This window comes from Phalaenopsis equestris, unplaced genomic scaffold, assembly GCF_001263595.1.
Source record: "Phalaenopsis equestris unplaced genomic scaffold, ASM126359v1 Scaffold000224, whole genome shotgun sequence".
Taxonomy (NCBI): Eukaryota; Viridiplantae; Streptophyta; class Magnoliopsida; order Asparagales; family Orchidaceae; genus Phalaenopsis; species Phalaenopsis equestris.
Window position 1 is genome coordinate 5,623,271 of NW_018164666.1, and position 21,159 is coordinate 5,644,429.

General features: G+C 34.8%; 1 protein-coding gene across 1 annotated transcript in view; it reads left to right on the forward strand.

Moving 5' to 3' along the window:
- The first annotated feature begins 33 nt into the window (after positions 1 to 33).
- LOC110023347 overlaps positions 34 to 21,159 on the forward strand; it is a 27,375-nt gene continuing 6,249 nt past the window's right edge. Inside the window, exons 1-2 of the mRNA XM_020722714.1 lie at positions 34 to 2,503; positions 8,099 to 8,574. Of these exons, the coding sequence (XP_020578373.1) occupies positions 607 to 2,503; positions 8,099 to 8,385 (2,184 nt within the window). The 5' untranslated portion in view covers positions 34 to 606 and the 3' untranslated portion in view covers positions 8,386 to 8,574. The remainder of the gene's footprint in view (positions 2,504 to 8,098; positions 8,575 to 21,159) is intronic.

Here is a 21,159-nt window from a genome sequence, read left to right on the forward strand (position 1 = left end):
GGAGGTCGATGTCAATTGAAATAACAAGTCAAAATAGGGGCGGTCCCTCGGAGGTCGCCTCTTCCGAGTGCGTTTCAGAAGTTTGCTGATAGGAGACCGCGGAGGTCGGAAGATTGCGGAGGCGGAGCTACAGGGAAGTCGCCTTTTCAGTGTTGGCTGGTCTACATTGATTCTTTCCTTGAAAACGCAAAATACTTCTTATTTTTTCTGCTTCTGTATCTCGCTTCAATTCATGTGTGTGCAATGGTGCGATTTGATGAATCAAAACCTTGGGGTACTGCCTGCTTGGGGTTGCACAGTTTAATGAATCCCTAGTGGTTCTATATATATATATATAGAGTATTTTGTATTGTTCTGAGTGATTTTTACTCTCGAAAGTTGAGCATCTAGGGTTTCTTCTGAGGCCGCTTTAGCTGGGACACAAATGTTGTAGATAAGCTTCATACGATAAAGCCACTTAGTTCTGCCTCAGCTTTGTCGCTCTTTCATGATTTATCTTGCTATTCCTTCGTCCAAACGGCTTTTATAATAGTGGAGGTGATGACGAGTTTAGCATTTCGGTCTGAATGCCGGTTTTTATCATGCTAGCAAGTTTATCCATGATAGATGCTACATCTTAGGGTTAAAGATGCATGCAACGTTGGTAAATCCCTGGTAAGTTTTTTTCTATTCAAGGCAGAAATGAGCACTGAAGCAGGAGATGCAATTGAGACCCATGGACTGGCCATGGACAAAGATAAGAGTAGGGTGCAGTGTAACTATTGTGGGAAAGAGGTACGTGGATTCAACCGGTTGAAGCACCACCTGGGAGGTGTTGGTAATGACGTAGCTGCTTGTATTGGGGCCCCTGATGATGTTAAGGCACGGATGAAGGATCTGTTGCTGGAGAAGAAGAAAGAGAGGCTTCTTAAGGAAGTTGGGGAGATCTACCATCCTGATCTTCCTCTAAAGAGACATGTCTCACCTCCTTTAAGCAACCCTAAACGTGCGCAATTAAAGCTAACCCACCCTTTTCCTGCATCAAGTTACGGAGAAGGTACCGCTGAAATGAGAAATAGGTTGAGTCAAAATGTCATTGATCATGCCGGACCAAGTCAATCAGCTTCATTGGGTAAGGGAAAGAATGCCATGGAGTCAAATAAGAGTGGAAATCCTTTTGGTGGCATTCATATTTCAAGCACTTCAAGCAAGATGGAAGATGGAGATGTTATTGTGAAGGAAGAAGTGAAGGACGATTCATTCTCACATGTAGCAAAGCTTATAGGTTGTTTCTTCTTTGAGGCGGGCATTGATCCTAATGTGATCAAATTATCATCTTTTCAGAAAATGATTGATGCCAGCATTAGATGTGGATTTGGGTTTAGGGTTCCTAGGCATGATGAGCTTAAGGGATGGATCCTTGAAGAGCAACTAAAAGAAGTGTGTAAACACGTTGAAAATGTCAGATCTTGTTGGGAAAGAACTGGATGCAGCATCCTTTTAGATGGTTGGTCTGACCAACAGGGCAGAAGCTTGATTCGTTTTCTGGTAAATAGTCCACAAGGCACAATATTCCTAAGATCTGTTGATGCATCGGATGCCATCAGCAACGCTGATGCATTGTTTGTGCTATTTAGTAAAGTTGTAGAGGAGGTGGGAGTTCAAAATGTTGTTCAGGTTATTGCCCATGAGAAGTCATGTTACATGGAGGCTGCTGGTAAGAAGTTGGTGGAAAAGTACAGGTCTTTATTCTGGACAGTAAGTGCAGATTATTGCATAAATCTTATTTTGGAGAAGATAGGAATGCTAGATCACGTGAAGAAAGTTTTGTTTGATGCTAAGTGCATCACAAGGTTTATTTACAGTCATTTGCTACCGTTTGAGCTGATGAGGAAGTGCATTCAAGGGAGCTATCTGGTTCGACAATCAAATTTGAAATCAATTTCTGATTTTCTGACCCTGGGAAACATTTTGTCTGAAAGAGAAAACTTGATTTATATGTTCAAATCAGAAGCATGGAGCAGCTCTGAATTGGCTTCTAGACCGCTGGGCAAAAAAATTTGTGAGCTGGTTAATGATCCTTTTTTCTGGGCTTCAACTGCCGATGTTACAAGGGTCACAATTCCTCTAATTCGTGTTCTGCAAAAGATTGATGGAGGTGATACTGCTCCAATGGGATTCTTATATGATGCGATGGATAGAGCTAAAGAAGGAATTAAAGGTAATCTTGGAGGCGAAGAAGCAAGATACCTGCCCCTTTGGTCTATAATAGATGAAATATGGGACAACTATCTGCACTGCCCTCTTCATTCTGCTGGTTACTATTTGAATCCAAATTTATTCTGCTCAAATGATTTCTTTGTTGACACTGAGGTCACTAATGGTCTACTTGGTTGCATAGTCCGAATGGTTGAGGGCCATAGCAGTCAAGCATTGATAGTTCCACAACTAGAAGCTTATACATTGTTGTCAGGGGCAACCCTCAATGAGATAGCAGTAGAGCAAAGATCAAAAATGCCACCAGGTTTGGAAGCCTCATTTTCTTTTAGGAGCATGTACTTACCACACAATTTTTATGAATTTAAATATCTAACGCCTAAACTTCAATTTTTAGATATATTGCACCATAACTATGCTTTAAAAAGTTTTTGAAATATTAAAATAGTGGTATTTTTTTATGTGTATTGAAAGATTTGGTTGGTGTAAATGTAAAAATCAAAGTTTAGGCATTGGATATGTATATATATATAAGAATTGGGTGGTATATGTATAAATGCCCCCTTCTTTTGTGTTTACTCGTTATGTTCAATATGATTTATATAAATGTACTTGGAAATGTACTATTTTTCTTGATTTATTCGGATGTGGTTATGTCAAAACATTGGGGAATGATGGCTTAGTGGTTAGGCTGAAGCTTATCACTGTGGAAGCGGTTGTCTTATTTTTTCAATGTATTTTTTTTCTCAGTTATTTTGTTGAATTCAGTCAAGTCATTCCCACTTTTCTATGTTCCATTTGTGGTAATTGGTGATGGAATTTAAGGTTTACTTAACGGTTAATATATTTGTCTTAGAAATGTACAGTTTCATAGATTTGTACGGAAAACACAAATTACCATGCTTTGGCATGCTGAGTTTAATTTATTTTTTCCCTTGAAAGCATTGAATTTGTGTAGTAGAAGGAACAAATTAATACCCTTATGTTTTGATTTACTATTTAAGTCAACATTTCATGCGTGAATTCCATTATTTTAATGGGCATTTACAAACATACCACGCAATTTTTTTGTATTTACTTATCTAACACCCAAACTTTAATATTTACATGCAGAACACTGAAATTAATACCCTTTTGTTTTGATTTACTATTTAATTCAATGTTTCATGCGTGAAATGCCATTATTTTTAAGGGCATTTAGATGCATACCGCATAGTCGATGTATTTTCATATCTAACGTCCAAACTTTAATATTTACAGGCAAAGTATTCAAAATTTTAGCATCACCTAAAAAATACCACTCACTTACTTTTAAAAGGCTAAATACACCTTTGCATGCATAGGTTTATCACTCCAGTGTTATGATTGTAAATTAGAAAGGTTAGATATTAGATATGTAAATATATAAGAATTGTGTGGTGTGTATGTAAGTTTCCCATATTTTGATGTTTCAATTATATTTTTCTTGCCACGATGGTCTTCAAAGAGTGAAAGGAAACGCTTTGATTAAAAGGAGAAAAAAACAAAGAACATCAGCAACATTTTCCATCATGTATTATTTTGGAAAGTATTTGTTGATTCAAAGGGTTCTAGTGGATGAATTAGTAGTATTTCTTCCTGTCTTAACTCTTCCAAATACAAGTAATCATCTTTCCTTTGTAATTACCATGCTGAATGAATGCATGTCTACTTGATGTTTTCCTTGTGTTGTTTTTGGTTGGTGTTTAGCATAACATGAGATCATGTTGAAATAAACTTCGCATAATTCTCAAATTTGGTTAGTGCTACAATTCTTAATGTTTCCTACAATTCGTTGATTTTAAAAGATGACTTCAAAACGGGGCTTCTTGAAAATGCTTGAGAACATCATGGTTTTCATATGCCATCTAACTTGAAACTAAAATCCACTGCATTATTTTGGGTCGACCTATGAAAATTATCGAGGTTCATTTTCATAAGATTTTCTTCATTAGGCATGTTTAGAAAATGGATAATTGGATGACATCAAAAGTTTAGTTTGGCCCATGTATTTCACTAATTTCAACCATCAAATATACTCTAAAAAGTGTAGGAACAGCCCATTTAGAGGACTTCAGATCATTTGAAAATTCTAATTATTGAAAGTCACAACAATCTTTTATAACCAGAACAATTCATCAAGAATGTTTTGATGCATCCGACTAATTATCAAATAATCTTAAAAATTTTAAAAGTTATGCAGTCTACTAGCTTAAATTATGAAGAAATTATCTTCTTTGGAGAACATTTTAAGATCATAAACACCAAAATTTAGAAGGAAACAACTCATTTCTCATAGTTAGACATTTATGTTAACCATTTCAAATATAAGATTAGGACAATTGTAGTTGGTCAACAACTTAAGAACAATTTGATGAATTAACTGATTATTTTTTTATCAATATTTGGCATTGATCAAATGTGATAAATAAATGCATGCTTTCAACATAAAGAGTGTTTTGATTTTTGGGTATCTGTTACACGGGTGCCTAAAAGGCAATTTAGTCTTTTTTTTAAGCTTAAGGGTAATTGAGTCTTTTATTATTTATTATTTTTTAGTATGAATAGGCCCTAATGGTTTAAGGTTAGGGATGCTTGAGTATTGAGTCTTAAGGTTAGGGCTGGGGAGAGATTTACTTCCTCTCGAATTGTAGGATTTGTGAGAGCTCGCCTTCCTCTTGAATTGTAGGTGTTTATCTTTATATCTTTGGAGCTGTGATTGTTGATTTGTTTTTGACAGAATAAAATTATATTATTTCTGCTCGAATTCCTATCAAATTGGTATTAGAGCTGACGATTTCGGGGAACAAAGGAAGGGATAGTAACATACAAGGGTTTATATTGCGTCGTGCAGGTTTCGTGTAGTACCTACGCGAAACAGTCGCGATTCGTATTTGGGAAGCCAAGGTCGGGATCACGGCGTGCATGCCTTCATAATAGTAATCTCGCGATGGCGACTAGAGTCAACAGAGAAGGCAACGACGGGATCACAGGGAACAACGCATAACAACCACATTTCAACCTAGCTCGAAATAGTGACAAACCGGGCAATATAGTTGCTTGACGAGATCACGATGTACAACGATCAAACCTCACTATACGATCACGATAGAATTAACTGACACGGGACAATAGTTTCGCAACTTGCAACTTTTCGCGATACAGTCACAATTGAGCTATCTAGGATCGCAAGGAAGCTAAATCGCAATGTACAGGGATTTCAGGGTCATGGCGTCCAAAGTTCTGTGCGACATGTAGGAGCTATGGGTAAGCATGCAATAATTATGGATCATGGTTTTCAAGAGTTCTACGTTTTGTCTGCTTTGATAATTCTAGAACGCTAACCTCACGATATATTCACGACTAGAGCTAGCTGAGAAGGCCACAACGGGATCACGAGAAACCAAGCAAAACAGTGGCATTTCGTCCTCGCTGGGAATCATAACAAACAGGGCGATATAGTCGCTCGACAGGATCACTCCGTACAATGACCAAACCTCACGATACAGCCGTGATAGAACTAACTGGGAAGCGATGACAGTATCGAAGCTTGTAGCTTGCTGTGATACAATCGCGATCAAGCTCTGGGATTGCAAGGAAGCTAAATCACGATGTACAGGGATTCCAAAGTTGTGGCATGCAAAATCCCGTGCGTCATGTAGGAGTTACGGGCCGACCTGTGTACAATAATTTTGGATCATGTTTTTCAAGAGTTCCACATGCTGTCTGCTTCCAACCTACGTATAGGGATTCCAGAATTGTGATGTCCAAAGTTTTGTGTGGCGTGCGGGAGCTACGCGTTGAACCGTATTTGGATTTCCTCACGATTGAGATTGCCAAGGAATCAGGCGACATTGCGGCACAAGAGAATTTCCAAGACGTATAGGAGTAAGGACAGCCAAAAAGATGGATGCTTTCGAGGAAAAACTAGCGTAAAAGGCTAGTCAAATTAGATCTGGAATAGAAGAGTGTTTATTGGATATGGACGGAGGTTCACAACCCTTGAGGGAATGAAAGAAAATTAAGGAGTTCCACACAAACCATTAACCGCATGCACCGGGATCGAGTGACGCATTTAGAATGGATGTGAGCGACAACTATTAGAAGAATTCGTGTGCCATCATAGAAACATCAGTTTCTCAAATGCAAGTTCGAGTTAAGGAATGGGAAGCGGACTCAAGCATCTGTGCCTGGGGGGGGGGGGGGGACGACATCCAAACGGTTGGAACTAGAGGCAACATGCAGAATGGGGCAGCACGCGTTTCAGGGCATGAGAAAATAAAACTTGGAAGGATTTCAACACAGAATAGGGAACCATGGTGGGTGGGACCCTGGTAGAGGGCTGCATCTACCCACACTAGTGCCTTTTATTGCGGTGACTTTCCTGGCCTAAGACAATTCTAGAGCTTTTGGGGACCAGCGAGCTAATTATGGGATTGCGGCAGACTTATGGAAGAGGAAAATCAATATGGGTTGAGGAAGGGAACCCAACCTCGGCTTTATGGGTGGAACGAACTTCTGTTAAAGAAATTGGGGAGTAGACTCACACACAAGGAAGCTGAAGATGCCGATCTTTGAAGAAGAGGGTGCTTATGGTGGGGTTTATCTATGGAGAAATAATTTGGTGTTAATGGGCTGGTGGGGGAAGAAAAATTGATGGCAACGACTCAGTGTTTGGAAGGATAAACTCTAGCATGTTATCAATGGAGAGAACATCAGCCAGTTTGGACATGGGAAGACTTCAAGATTCGATTGTTGGAGCGCTTTAGAACCCCATGGGAGGGGATTAACACATGCAATTTTTGGATTGGTCCAGGAAGAATCCATTATGGATTATATGAAGAAATGTTAGATGTTATCTTGTCGTTTGAGAGGTATTTTAGAAGAAGTGTTGGAAGCAACTTTATGAAAGGGTTGAAGCTAGAGATTTGAGCAACACTTCGTTTGCCGAGACCACAAGAATTGGGGGAAATTGTGGAATTAGTGCAATTAGTTGAAGATCATAATGCAATGCAACTGGTTAATAGGAGCGGCATAGGTGGAGCGCCCTACCGAACTGTTACAATCACGATGACATAAAAAAGCGTAAATAGTGAGCATCTTGAGGAAGGCTTCACTGGACAAGGATCATGGGCAACAACTGGTTACGACACTTGAGCGCATAAGAAAGACAAATATCTAGGATAAGTGAGCCAATGGGTTTTGTTTTCAGTGTGATGAAAAATTTATCCCGAGACACCATTACAAAAATTAAAAATTACAAGTTCTCATAGTATATTATGAGCGGGCAGGGGATGAAGAAACATAGGAAGTTGTGGGGGAGGAGGAGTACCTTCTTTTTTTTTCACCTTAGGGATAGGGTATCTTTTTGGGAGGAGTGTATTGTTTTGTCGGTACCTAAAGGGCAACTTAGTTTCTTATTAGTCTAAAGATAATTGAGTCTTTTATTATTTATTATTGTTTAGTATGAATAGGCTCTAATAGGTTTACAGTTAGGAATGCATAAGATTGAATCCCAAGTTTTAGGGTTAGGGTTTGGGAGAGATTTCTTACCCTTCAAATTGTAGGATTTGGAAGAGCTCACCTACTTCTCAAATTGTAGGTGATTTATCTTTATATCTTTGGAGCTGTAATCGTTGATTTGCTTTCGGCATAATAGAATTATATTTTTTCTGCCCTAATTTCTATCAGTGTCCTCCATGCATTTGTACCCATAAAAATCTCATGATCCATATTTTGATGGTGGTGCCTCACTTCCATGTTAGTCAAATATCCTTTGACTTGGTTTCCATTTTCTTTGATTGAATGTAAGCATGTTGAGTTATTGTTTTTACCATTTATTTTATGTCGACACTCTTACAGTTATATTTTCCGCAAATTGCAGCGCAATGGTGGGCATCTTATGGGCATCAAAGTCCTGAGTTGCAAAAATTTGCTATAAAAATCTTAAGCCAGCCTTGTAGTGGTGCTTCACGATTCAAGCTTAAGAAGGATATCTCAGAGCTGGTACATGACAAAGGAAGGAGTTGTATCGAACAGCAAATGTTCTGCAATATGGAGTTTGTCCAAAACAATCTCCGGCTAAGGGATACCCCATTATATTGTGATCCAAGGGACTGCATTGGCCCTGAAGACTCTTTCCTGATGGATGATTGGATTTCAAAGGGCTAGGATTTCCAACATGGATACAACTGTATATAGAATGCAAACTAATTGCTGAATATTCCCCATCTTTTTTGCATCGTGACCAATCTCAGCATTGCCTCTGGGTTGGATGATGAAACTATGTTTCTATCATTCCTTGCATAATTCACATTAAGCAAAATATGAAGGCTTTGATGGCGCTGCTGTGCTACTTAGGTATGGAATTTACCAATTCTATTTCGACTTTTAACATTTCTGATAATCTTATTTCTGGATAACAAGCATGGCTAGCCTGTTAAATTTTTTATTAACGGTGCATCTTATTTCTTTTATTATCTGATAATCATATATTTCTGGCTTCATAAAGTTTTTGGTTTTGTGTAATATGAATGATTGTTGACCACATACAGTTGAAACATAGCAATGTTTTTAGAAAAGCCACTCTCTTCTAAAATATGCCACTATTAAAACTTTTGAAAATTTTATGCACACATTCACACAAACTCATGCACACAAATAAATGTGTATGTTCGCCCGTGTGTGTCTGTGTTTGAGATGAAGTATCATCCTTTCTTATTGCATTTGGTGATGCCAGTCATGGTGAATATGTTTTTTTGCAATGCTTATGGCAGTCAGTTTGTCATGGTTCACTTTTATAATTTTTTTATCACTTGATTTAGTTTTTTAAAACATTTTTTAAACAACATTATTTCAAAAATCCTAACTTTCACTACCTAATTTTTCACTTGATTTAGTTTTTTAAAAGCTTGAGACCACATATTGTTTTTTCACTATATAGCCAGGTTTCTTCTACATATTTACAATCACTAGCTTGTTTTCTGTATTATTTTGAGGTAACTTAGAATGTGTTTAACTACTTTCACATGCTTTTAATAGGATTATTCATGTATTAGCTTATATTATTACCACGCAACTCAATATTAAGACATGCAAGAGAAGTTTATATCGGTTTACCCACAAGGCAATGATATCTTTTTTTGTTAGCGGTGATCCCAAATTTTTTACTTGTATTTGTTGGAGTTTCTCTATGCCTACGTCCAAGCTTTCTTGTTTCGTAAAGTTGATAAAAAATATACTTAGGAAATAAGAATATTTTGCTTTGCTTGTGCCACTATCATATCAGTAGTCTTTCATCTCAAATTTGCTTTTCAAAAATTGTATTAATATGATTTGCTCTTCCTCGAAGGCACCTTAAAATATAAGATGGTCCACATATACAATATTAAGCACTTTTTTCCTCCTAATTGTGTTCTTGATAAAGAAAGAGTGATCAATTTTATATGGAACCACACTTTTCAACATATCTAGAGAATATGCCAAACTAGGCATGAAGAGATTTTTTTCAGGCCATACGAATCTTTTTAAGTCTTCATATGATAATAATGTTTCTCTAATTTCTAATTCAAGGTACCACCCATTAAGTAAAACATTATTTGTCTACTTGATGTAGAGGTTAATACAAATTTAATTGGGCGCATATTTTTGCAACAAATCAGGCTTTGAATTTATCCAGACTCCCATTTGTTTTATATTTGATTTTAAAGATTTTTTGCACCAAACTGATTGACTTTCTTTATCACAATTTTCTTCCACTTTGGTGGTGATTATTATTATTTAGAATATATAATTTATCAAACGAAATAACAGAAGCATAAAATTTGAGTGAAATCCCCTCTTATATCATGAAATCATTGATTATAAATTTGTCCTATGACCTCATCCATTTTTCTGAGGCAATATGATAGTAATGATCAATATCATCTTTTATGAATTTATTCTCACTAGTTTTTACTTAGGGTGTGTTTGTTTTAGATTTCAGAATCGCGTTTCAACAAAACTGCGTTTTAGAGGTGTTTGGCTCCCCAGCTTCGTCGACCTGGCTCAGAACCACAATCGCAGTTCAATAGTATTCGGGACCGCGGGTGCAGTTCATTAGTATTCACGATCACGAGCGCTGGGGTGCGTCCTGCAGTTCGCCAATAAACAATCACACGATTTTTTTTCGCTATCCCTATCATTTCTTTTGCATAGCCCGTTCTTGCCCTAGCTGATTGTCGTTCGCCCTGTTTTTTTGTGTTCCGATCTTTCGCCCCCTTCACCCCGTTCTTGCATTTAGATCATTGGCCCCCTTCTTTCTAGGTTACTTCCTCTCTTTTGACTTACTTCATCTTGTTGGTCTAAACTTGTCGCCACTACCCATTGATCGTGTCCTAGCCAAAAATATTATTTTTTTTTTCTGTTTTTGATTTTTATCCTCATATTTAGGGGAGAGTGGGATAGGGAAGATACCTTGCATAAGGACGCTTTTTTGCATACTCATCTTCAAATTTGTTTTTCTATGTCATGCAATTTTTTGATTTTCTTGTTTCTTCTTCACACAATTGGACATTAGTTTTTATTGCGAAAACAATTTTCTTATAGTGTTATCCATTAAATTTTTGTTTAATTTTTTTTAAAATAAATTGCATTTTTGGTATACTGTCATGGCCACCAATTTTTTAGATTTGCTTCATGTATTTGGGCTTTGATTTGTTGGGGACAGCATAATTATACTTGAAGCATGAATTTTTTGATCTGTTTGCATTTGCTTGTGTGATTATTCTTTGATAAGAAATACATTTTCACTGTAGTTATGGTGGATAGCAGGTGAACTTAAGGTAGATAAAAGGTTCTAATCAAGAAAGGTTTTATTAATGAATAAAGAATCAAAAGTAAAAAGCTGGAGTCATATTTATTTGTGTGAAGTAATATATTTTCATTGCTAGCATTTTTTGAACGTTTAAAAAAAAAATTAAGTTCTCCAGTAGTTATGTTTAGATAAAAAATACACTTTAGTTGCTAGCCTCTTTTGCACATTTCTGTTGTGTTTGGTGTTAGGGGATAGGAAGTGATTTAACTATTTCGGATGTATGCATTAATAGTGAACATTAACCAAAATTTCAGCCCTCAAAATAATCTTACAAATATAAATTCAATATAATATATTCAACGTAAGTTTCATCCTAGTCAAACATACGAGTTTGCTTACCAAAAAACATAAAGTAATACAACTGGTCCTCTAAAATACATCTACATCATCAAAATAAATATAACGTTAACAACAATAATAGAAGTGCTAGGATTATAAAATCATATAAGAGCAAGATCTTCATAAGAAATTTCAAGTCGTTGAGATTATTTTTCACCGTATCATCATATGTATTTATCTTTTCATCACTTCGCTCCTTTATTGCATCCCTCGATTATCCACCCATAAAAAAAAATTGCAGTCTATGTTAAGTTTTTTGGACATCCGTAAAATTTTTTGCCAACATTGTCACCTTTCTGAATCCTGAAAATAACACATAATAGGTTGCAATCACAAAATATTGTCAATGTTTGATCCTCTTAGAGCTTGTGGAATAGATTGAGCTCATTTTCGATTATATAATCCTGTTCATTAATGATTATCATATAAATAAGGAGAGAAGAAATGAATAGATAAAAAGAAAATGAGATGCAAGATTTGTATGATGAATGACACTTCCATACATACCACCAAAATCCTTTCCATTTATATATATGAAACAAAAACTCTAATTTCTTACATTGATGCCATCCAAGTCATTCATATTACATAAAGAATACAACTGTATTAACTGTAAAAAAGTAAATTACATGTTTCAATCCCTCCAAAATTCCCAAGAATGCTTTAGAAAATGCTGGCAGCACTGAAACAGGTTATAGATTTGAATATTGTGATAAAGACCAACATTTTAAGCGCACAGCGACTAATGGTAAGAGCTAAAAGTAGGCAATTAACTATATTTATGCATAACACCCAGTTGGCAAATGCTTTTGAAAAATTAAGTGTTTTTCAACCATATTTATGCATATGCTATTGGCAGCCCTGAAACGAGAACTTTGCAGAAGAAGGTTCTCATAAAAGTTAGCCAGTACCCAACCAAATGTAAATAATAAATAATTGAGTCGCATGAATGTAAATGCCCTTACAGATTTACAGCTTTAAGCAACCAAATGTAATTTTTTGGGAAGGATTAGATTATTTTGTGGTAACCAAGTTGAAACAAAGTATTTCAAATAGCGAGACCACTCTGTTACATAAATGCATAAAAGCCAATGCACTCAAAATGTAAAGGAATGGATGCACTTTTGTTTTTAACCAACTAAAATGATAAAGAAAAATGGATGCACACTCAATAAAAAGATCTAACATTTCCTTCTGACAATGATGGTGAATTACAATGCAAGACATCAACCGTTAACTAAAGAATCGATGATTACTTCACGTAAATCGACCATCTCTTCAGCACCTTCTCCGTCCCCTATGGTTGGACTAATGATAGCTTCATAATCTGTAATGGCTTGACCCATTCGATATTCATATACTTCAGGTGGTACCGATTCATTTTCATCTACACTTGTGAAATCAACTTCATGGAGGGTCATTGTTGCGACGATAAGTTTAACTTGTTTTTCGAATGGATATATTGGTATATCACGAAGAATGTCTCATTTTTTCTTCCAAACACCAAAACCCTCTCAATGACACCCTGTAATGATGAATGATGGTTATTGAACATCTCTTTTCTTCCTCGTACAACCTAACTTGCACATTTAAGTTTGTTACATGATATTTTGTATTTAAAAATGGCTTAAGAAAACCTTATTGTAATGGATAACCATCATCAACTAAATAATATTTTTCTGTAAGAGATGTCCACCATTAGCCGGTTTGACTCAAATTAATAAAAACCCAATAGCCTTTCAGCCAACGTTGAAGCAGGAGCGAAAATTTGTGCACACTGGATCGTGTGGCAAATTTGAAGATTCAACAATCGTGGGCGCTGCTCTCCCACCCGACTATGATGAAGATGAAACACATTAAAGTCGCATGCTGTCATTACATTTAGTGCACCGTCAATGAAACCAATACTATCATGTATCAAAGCTACGTTAGCTTAGTTTAGAATGTCTCTGAAAAATAAGTGTGTGAACATGCCTTGAAGTATGACATACTGATGATCACTGAAGTTTGTCTTGGAATATTTTGAAAAGTTGAATCTTTAGATTTGATGATCTCGGAAGACACACGTACTTAAGCATTCAATCCAGTTGAAAAATATTTACTGATGATTTTGGTTGACCTGCTCTTATAGACTGATTATGCTACAATATGCACAATGGTATAGCCAATTCCTCTCGTGAAGTCGTTCTCGAAGAGCCATGAAGACCATAACTATTGTGGAGCTCACTTAAAATGATCACTTGACTCATATAAAAGATGTTATGAAATCTCGTTAGATGACCCTCAAACATTTCACCTGCCCATTTGTCCCCCGTGAAAGTCGGGGTCATGCATGGAGTCTGAGAGATATATGATTCATAGTACTCGGTAAGCAAATAGACAACCACTGTAACAATTTTTCTAAGACACTTTCTATGTTCTAAATGGTTGCATCCATTGCTGAAAAAAGCAGCAACATTACCGCGTGATAATATATCACAAATATTAATATTTCAATGAAATATATTACGAGCACATAATAACATTACAATTTAAGACGAATGACAACATCAGAGCAAAATCTAGCATATGTAAAACTAGCTTAATAAGTAATTGTTCTACCATAAAATAAAAAAACATAGACATCAACATAATATTTTCTTTTCAACACATTAACTACAAGAGTAGTTGCTTTATGGATGTGAAGCTTAATAAGCAAACTCCACTGAAAAAACATAGAAATGATATTTACATATAAACCAACTAAATACTCATATTTTCATGCATAAGCATCAAGTCTTTAACATATAAAAAAAAACTATCACTATTCATGCATACGTTCGAAGTAGTTAAATCACTTCCTATCCCCTAACACCAAACATAGTAGAAATGTGCAAAAGAGGCTAGCAACGAAAATGTATTTCTTATCTAAACATGACTACTAAAGAAGTTACTTTTTTTTAATCATGCAAATGAGGCTAGTAACAAATATGTATTCTTTCACACAAATAAATATGACTACAACTATTTATTTTCAGTTCCTTATTCGTTAATAAAACCTTTTTTGGTTGATTAGAACATTTTATCTACATTGAGTTCACATGTTATCCATAATGACTACAATGAAAATGTATTTTTTATCTAACAAGAATCACCCATACAAATGTAATTAGATAAAAAAAATTCATGCTTCAAGTTCAATTATGCTGTTCTCCAACAAATCAGAGCCCGAACAGAAGAAGTAAACCTAAACAAATTGGTGACAATGATAGTATACCAAAAATGCAATTTATTTTTAGAAACATTAATCTAAAATACAATGGGAAACATTATAAAAAAATATTTTAGTAATAAAAATTAATGTTCATTTGTGTGAAGGAGAATCAAGAAAATAAAAAAAATTGTATGAGGTAGAAAAAAATTGCATGATGAATATGAAGAAAATTATCCTTCTCTCCTCTAAATATAAGGATAAAAAGAACTATAATATATTTCGCTTAGGCATGATCGGTGTGAAGTTACAACAAGCTTAGACCAACAAGATGAAGGCATAAGAGAGGAGGCTACCCAAGAAGAATGGGGCGAAGGGAATGAAGGATCTGTACGCAAGAAGAAAGGGGCGAACGACATTCAACTAGGGCAAGTACATGCTACGCAAAAGAAATGCGAGGGCTAGCAAAAGAAAATCGCGTGGTTGTTTATTTGCAAACTGTGGGACACACTTTAGCGCCTGAGATCGCAAATACTGTTGAACTACACCCTCAGTTCTGTACCAGGTTGACGAAGCCGGGGAGCCAAACGATTATAAAGCGCGGTTTTGTTCGAAATGGGGTTTTGAAATCCAAAACAAACGCTCCCTTAATGTTTATATTGTAAGGTTCTAAGAATTAATATGAATGAAAGATTGAATGCCATATATTTTTTTGTGGAAGATAATAAATGATTTTGGTTCTGGGAAATGAATAAACATGGGCTTAAACAAGGGTTTAGCATTTATTAATTTAGTATATAATTGTTAGAACAGCTTATCCCTAAACATATTTTAAAATATTTGTACAGAATATTATTAATTTAGTCATCTCTAAGAGGCGTCCTTTTATTCTTCCAGCAATCCTTTTTTGTTGAGGGATGCTGACACAAGAATTTTGGTGGATAATCTTTTGATGTAAGAAATAATTTTTCAAGACTGATTCAAATTATTCTTTTGCTTTGCCTGTTTTAGGACCTCAATTTTGGATTGAAATTGAGTGTGGATCATGATCTTGAAATATTTAAAAATTTGTTCTACTTCACACTAAAGAATGCACCTAATGCTATAGTCCTGTATATTTCATTTGTGGTAGAACAAATGAGAAGCGGGTGATGGAAAATGTGAGGATAAAAGTGTGTTTTGAATTTTTTTCAAAGCTTAGCAAGTTCTCTAGGTTAGGTTTAGTATAAGCCTAAATTAAATCCATTTCCATTGCAACGTAATAATCATAGGACACTTAGCTGCGCATTACACAGGTCAAGCATACAAGTTTCATTTATTATTTTTATTAATCATAGGACACCTAAAATAAATATTTCAACTTCCACCTGGTGAACTCTTACTCTCTTTGCATGATCAACAAGCATACAAGTTCATAGTGTTTGACATGTTCTGTGCTGTCTTTATTGATTATTTTGTGATTAAAAGTTGCTGCCTGACATTCTTAACCATCTCTTGCAACCTAAAGCCAGACAAATGTGCTTTTCAAGAGAAAAAAGTTCGAGTGATCACTGTTTCTCATAAGATCAAATGCCTTCAATTTGATAAAATTGCAATTATTGACTCGTCTATTTGGGCAATATTTGATGTCCAAGCTGGTTTCGAGTTTTGCACTCATGTTTAAATATTGGATTATACACACACTGACAAACTGCCTCAAATTTTTCTGCACTAATCTGGCCCCAGAAATATTTTAATTTTCACTTGTGCTATTTTAGTTCCTCAGGGCTAAGTCCAAAAAGAAAACTCTGTAATGCTAGACCCGCTGATGGTGATTCTTTGCTTTCATAGCTATCAGATAAATTTAATAAGACTATATTATATGGTAAAAATAAATTTATCATAGTTACTGTGACACAAACATAGCCGAAAAAAGAATTTAAAAGTATGCAGAAAAAAATTTAGACGATCTAATTGAAGTCAAAATTAGCCCATCAATGTCCTGATTTCCTTCAAACACTGCTTCTAAAGTTTGTGGGACAAACAACATGATATTTTCTTCCAGCAACTCGAACAACCCTGAGATTGGTAAGAAAAGCAGCGACTGCTGATTTGGTCACTAGCTCGTATATCAGCCACGTTCTACTAAGGTCATCTAAAATCTCAGCCTGCCCCTTAACAATACTCTGCAATTCAATCAGTCATCAGGTGTGAACCTTCTGAAACACTGCGGTAATTTCTGATCCTAGATTTATTAGATATTCCAAAATAAGATATTACTATGGAAAAGCAACTTCTGTTGTTCCACACAACTCCTCCCATGGCATTCAGCTACAAGATGATCCTTCCCAAACTCATAACTAGAGGCATCACGGTGGCACCAGATCCGATATTTCATGGTAAAACTTTGCAACTCAGGAATATGAACCCTCCACACGATTTACACAGAGCTACAAATTTGGTAAAAAAAAAGAAAGGTTTTAAGATTGAGATCACATATTGCATTAACAGAGAATGATAAACATAATGCGTTATAAGAATTTAGAAGTACGCAGCAAAAAAATTTGGATTTGGCTATGTTTGAGTCACAGTAATTGTGGTAAATTTATTTTAGCATATAATATATAGTCTTTTTGCGTTTATTAATTATGACAAGATTGTCTTCAGTTTTCTCGTTGATGTTTCATTACATTTCATTTGTTTTGGAAAAGTCGTTGGGAAATTGATATCTATAGACCAAGTATAATTTCCTAGTGCTCTGTGAGCAAGTTCTATGATTGCCTTCCAATTTTTTTCAGTTTGTTCCTAGTGCTTACATTCCTAGTGCTCTGTAAGCAAGTTCTATGATTACTTTCTCATTTTGTTGCAGTATGTTAAGGGATATTAACAATAATTTTTTTATGTTTAAGCTTAGGATTTTGAAGTTAAACTGACATGATTTTAAATGTTCTTTTGGCTCCTTGGATTTAGCGTGATTATGCTTAAATAGTATTTTTATCTTTTTGAACTTGTCAGTTGCCTCTCTGAAATTAAGCTTAGAATATGGCCATGGGTTAGATATTTTTAAATTAATTCCGTTTATTTTTCTCTTTTTTAACGAGTATTTTGAGTTTACCACTCTTCCATTTTAAACATTTACTTTATCCGGGCTCAAACGTGAGATTGATTTGTTTTAATGCAATAAATAGTCCCTTGTGTATGCTCAGATATGTTTACCTCTTTTACATGAACAAATAACATCCTGCTCTATAAACTTGTGCATTTTTTTCCTTCAAATTGGTTACGTTGAGTTTTTATGCATTCAATTATGCTAATATTTTTCTAAATTATGTGTCATTTATTCTGGCTGAAATCATTAACAAAACACCGTTGTATTCATCCATATATTAGCATAGATGTTACTGCTGTAAATCAATCTCAGCTGCTCAAGAATAACAATTGAAGCTGCGATTACAATCATTGAGGGAAAACTAACCTCCATCTGATAACTGTTTCTCCATTCCTCTACCTTCTCTAATAGACAACTAAAAATAGAATTGTAGATGGAAAAACTATGAATGGATATAATATCACATAAAGTATGCTTAGCCTTTCTTTATAGCTAATCTAATCCATCCTGCATTTTGTTTTCCCTGTTTCAGTCTACAATGCTACAACTGCATTTTTTCCCTGATTCTTCTTTCTTATAGATCAATTTGAATCCACCTTAATGAGGACCGAAGAATTGAAAACTTTGATCCTATCAAATTGAGTGTCAGAATTATCATTTTCTTACTTTTACTTTCATAATGTTAGTATAAGCTCATTTAGCATGAAAGGAGCATATACCCAAATTACATTTGAACGAGTATGTGCTCCAGTCACACTCACAATAAAAGAAAAAAATTTGGCAAAAAGCTTTATGAACATAGTTTATAGCTGAGGTGTTAAAGCTCTTGAATCAACCACCACATCTTTGAATTCATCTTCTACTTGTATGTAAAGATTCTTGATCTCTAAATTCCTCAAGGTTTTCAAAGAATTTATGTAGCTCCACATTCATCATTCGTATGTCAATTGAAAAGTAAAATTTTAAGCAAGTTTTTCATATATTTGAGATGGCCAAATTTTTGTGAGGGAAAATGTATTGAGGATTCTCTTCCGGTCATTCTTTACTTGAGTATCTTCCTAGAATACAAAAGGAAATTTGGTGATTATTATTTTAGAAATTGAGAAGATATTATAAAGTGCAAATTGAAACTTTGGATTTAAAAATAAGCCAACCAATGTAGAAGTATGCTATTGTTGCTCTATACATGCTCCAAAATGATATGAATAAAACTTCAAAAGCTTGAATCTTTATTAGTTGACTTTCTTTCATGTTTATGCATTGCTTTTGCCACTGTACAGAACATGACATCTTATATCTAGTTAATTAAATGCAAGCTATACTTATTTGTATCCGCAACTTTAATCAATAGAAGATAGAATGTAATTAACTTTACCCCACTTAAAATCAAGATTTTTTTTCCCTTGCATACCTTGCCTTTCTGACGTCATTTTCATGATAATAGTATCATTTTTCATTAATTATCATTGTTTGAAGTGCATTCTTTAATTTGCTTGAATTTTAACTACATAGTAACTGAAGTAAGAAGTTTTATACATAGCTAGAATATTCAAAATGAAGAAATCAATGAAGATAGAGAATGTCAAAGAATGATTTATGATAAAATTTTGACCAGAACAGCATCTCTTACAACCAATATGATCTAATGATATTCATTATATTTCTCATTTGTCTGAGCTTTTAGTAGCATATTATTCTTTAAAGCATGTTTGAGGGTATGCACAACATATTGCATCCAAAAAACATATGGATATGTTTGCTCAACAAGCAAACCAATTGACCCAATAAAATTGGAGCAATGTCAATATTATATTAAAAAATATATGAAACGCCAACCATCAATATTACTTCTTTAATCAACATAAAATTGATGAATTTATCTTTATATTTTCTCTCAAAATTGACAGCTTTTATAATTGTAGAAGTCTTGAAGGAATTTTATTTCTCTCAAATCATGCATTACACCTTGCTAAATGTATAAAATAAAGAAAAGAAATTAAAGAGGAATCCATGCAAATAAGAAAAGTAAGAAAATAAAATATCTAATAAGGGAAATACAATTTGTGAAATATATTTTGAAGAAAAGGAAATAAATTCCTTCCTAACTTGGATTGGATCTTTCCAATACTCTCCCTCAAGTTGGGTTGTATATATTGTACAAAACAAACTTGAACTTCAATTCATCATGATCTACCCTTGGTAGTATTTTGGTGAGAATATCGGTTTAAAGTCTTATAGGAACATTTGTTGAGCTGATCAATTCCGTTGTTAACCTTTTCTGAGATGAGTTGTTGGTCAATCTCAATTTGTTTTGTTTTGTCATGATGTACATGATTGTTGGCTGCTATACTAATGACTTTTTGGTTTTCAAAAAATATTTTAATTATTTCTTTCATCTCAACCATATATTCTCTTAATAGCCTTGGAATGCACATTTCCTTGCATATTCTTAGTACTTGGAGCACGATATTCAAATTTTGCACTACTCGAAGAGACAAGAATTTGCTTTTTACTTCTCCAAGTGACGAGATTACCCGCCTGGCGTATAAATAGTATCCAATGGTTGATTAACTATCAGTTATCTCTTTTGTCCCGCTAGCATCTATGTATATCTCAATCTCGTGATTTTCAGATCTTTTTAAGAGGAAACAATATTTAGGGGTCATCTTCAAGTATATTATGTATGACTCAGTTCACGGCTTCCAAATGATCCTCATTTGGATTATTCATTTGATGGCTTACTATATTGACTGAGTATGCAATACCATGTTTTTTGTGTGCTAGGTAAAACAATTTGCTCATAAGTCTTTAATTTCTTCCTTTGCCAATTGGACTGCTTTCTTCACTTCTTTTTCACCTTTTGTTGGATTTCATGTGTGTCAGCAGGTTTTCACCCATACACCCATGCATGCAAGTTTTACTTAACAACTCTAAGATGTATTTCTTTTGAGATATGACAATTCCCTTCTTGGACTAAACCACCTCTATTGCAAGCATTAGGTCTCAGGGTTCTTGATCTCAAATTCTATTTCTTTTGAGATATGACAATTACCCATCAGAGATCTCAGGGTTCTTGATCTCAAATTCTATTGCAAGCATCCTTTTAAGTCTGATAATTTCTTCTGAATCATTTCGCCAATCAAGATAATTTTATTTGCATATACAATGAGAATAACAATATTACCTCTGGTATTGAATTTAACAAATAGTGTATGATCAACTTGACATTGATTATATCATTTTGTAATCACATTCTTAGCACACCTATCAAACCAAGTACGAGGAATTTGCTACCAGTCGTATAATGACTTCTTCAACTTGCAAACTAGTTGTTCGACTTATTTTTCAAATTTAGAGGTATATTCATGTAAACTTCTTCATCAACGTCCCATTCAAGAAGACATTTTTTACATCAGTTGATATAAAAGGCCAATTTTGATTTACTGTCGGAAAGAGTCTTGAAATATTTAAAAA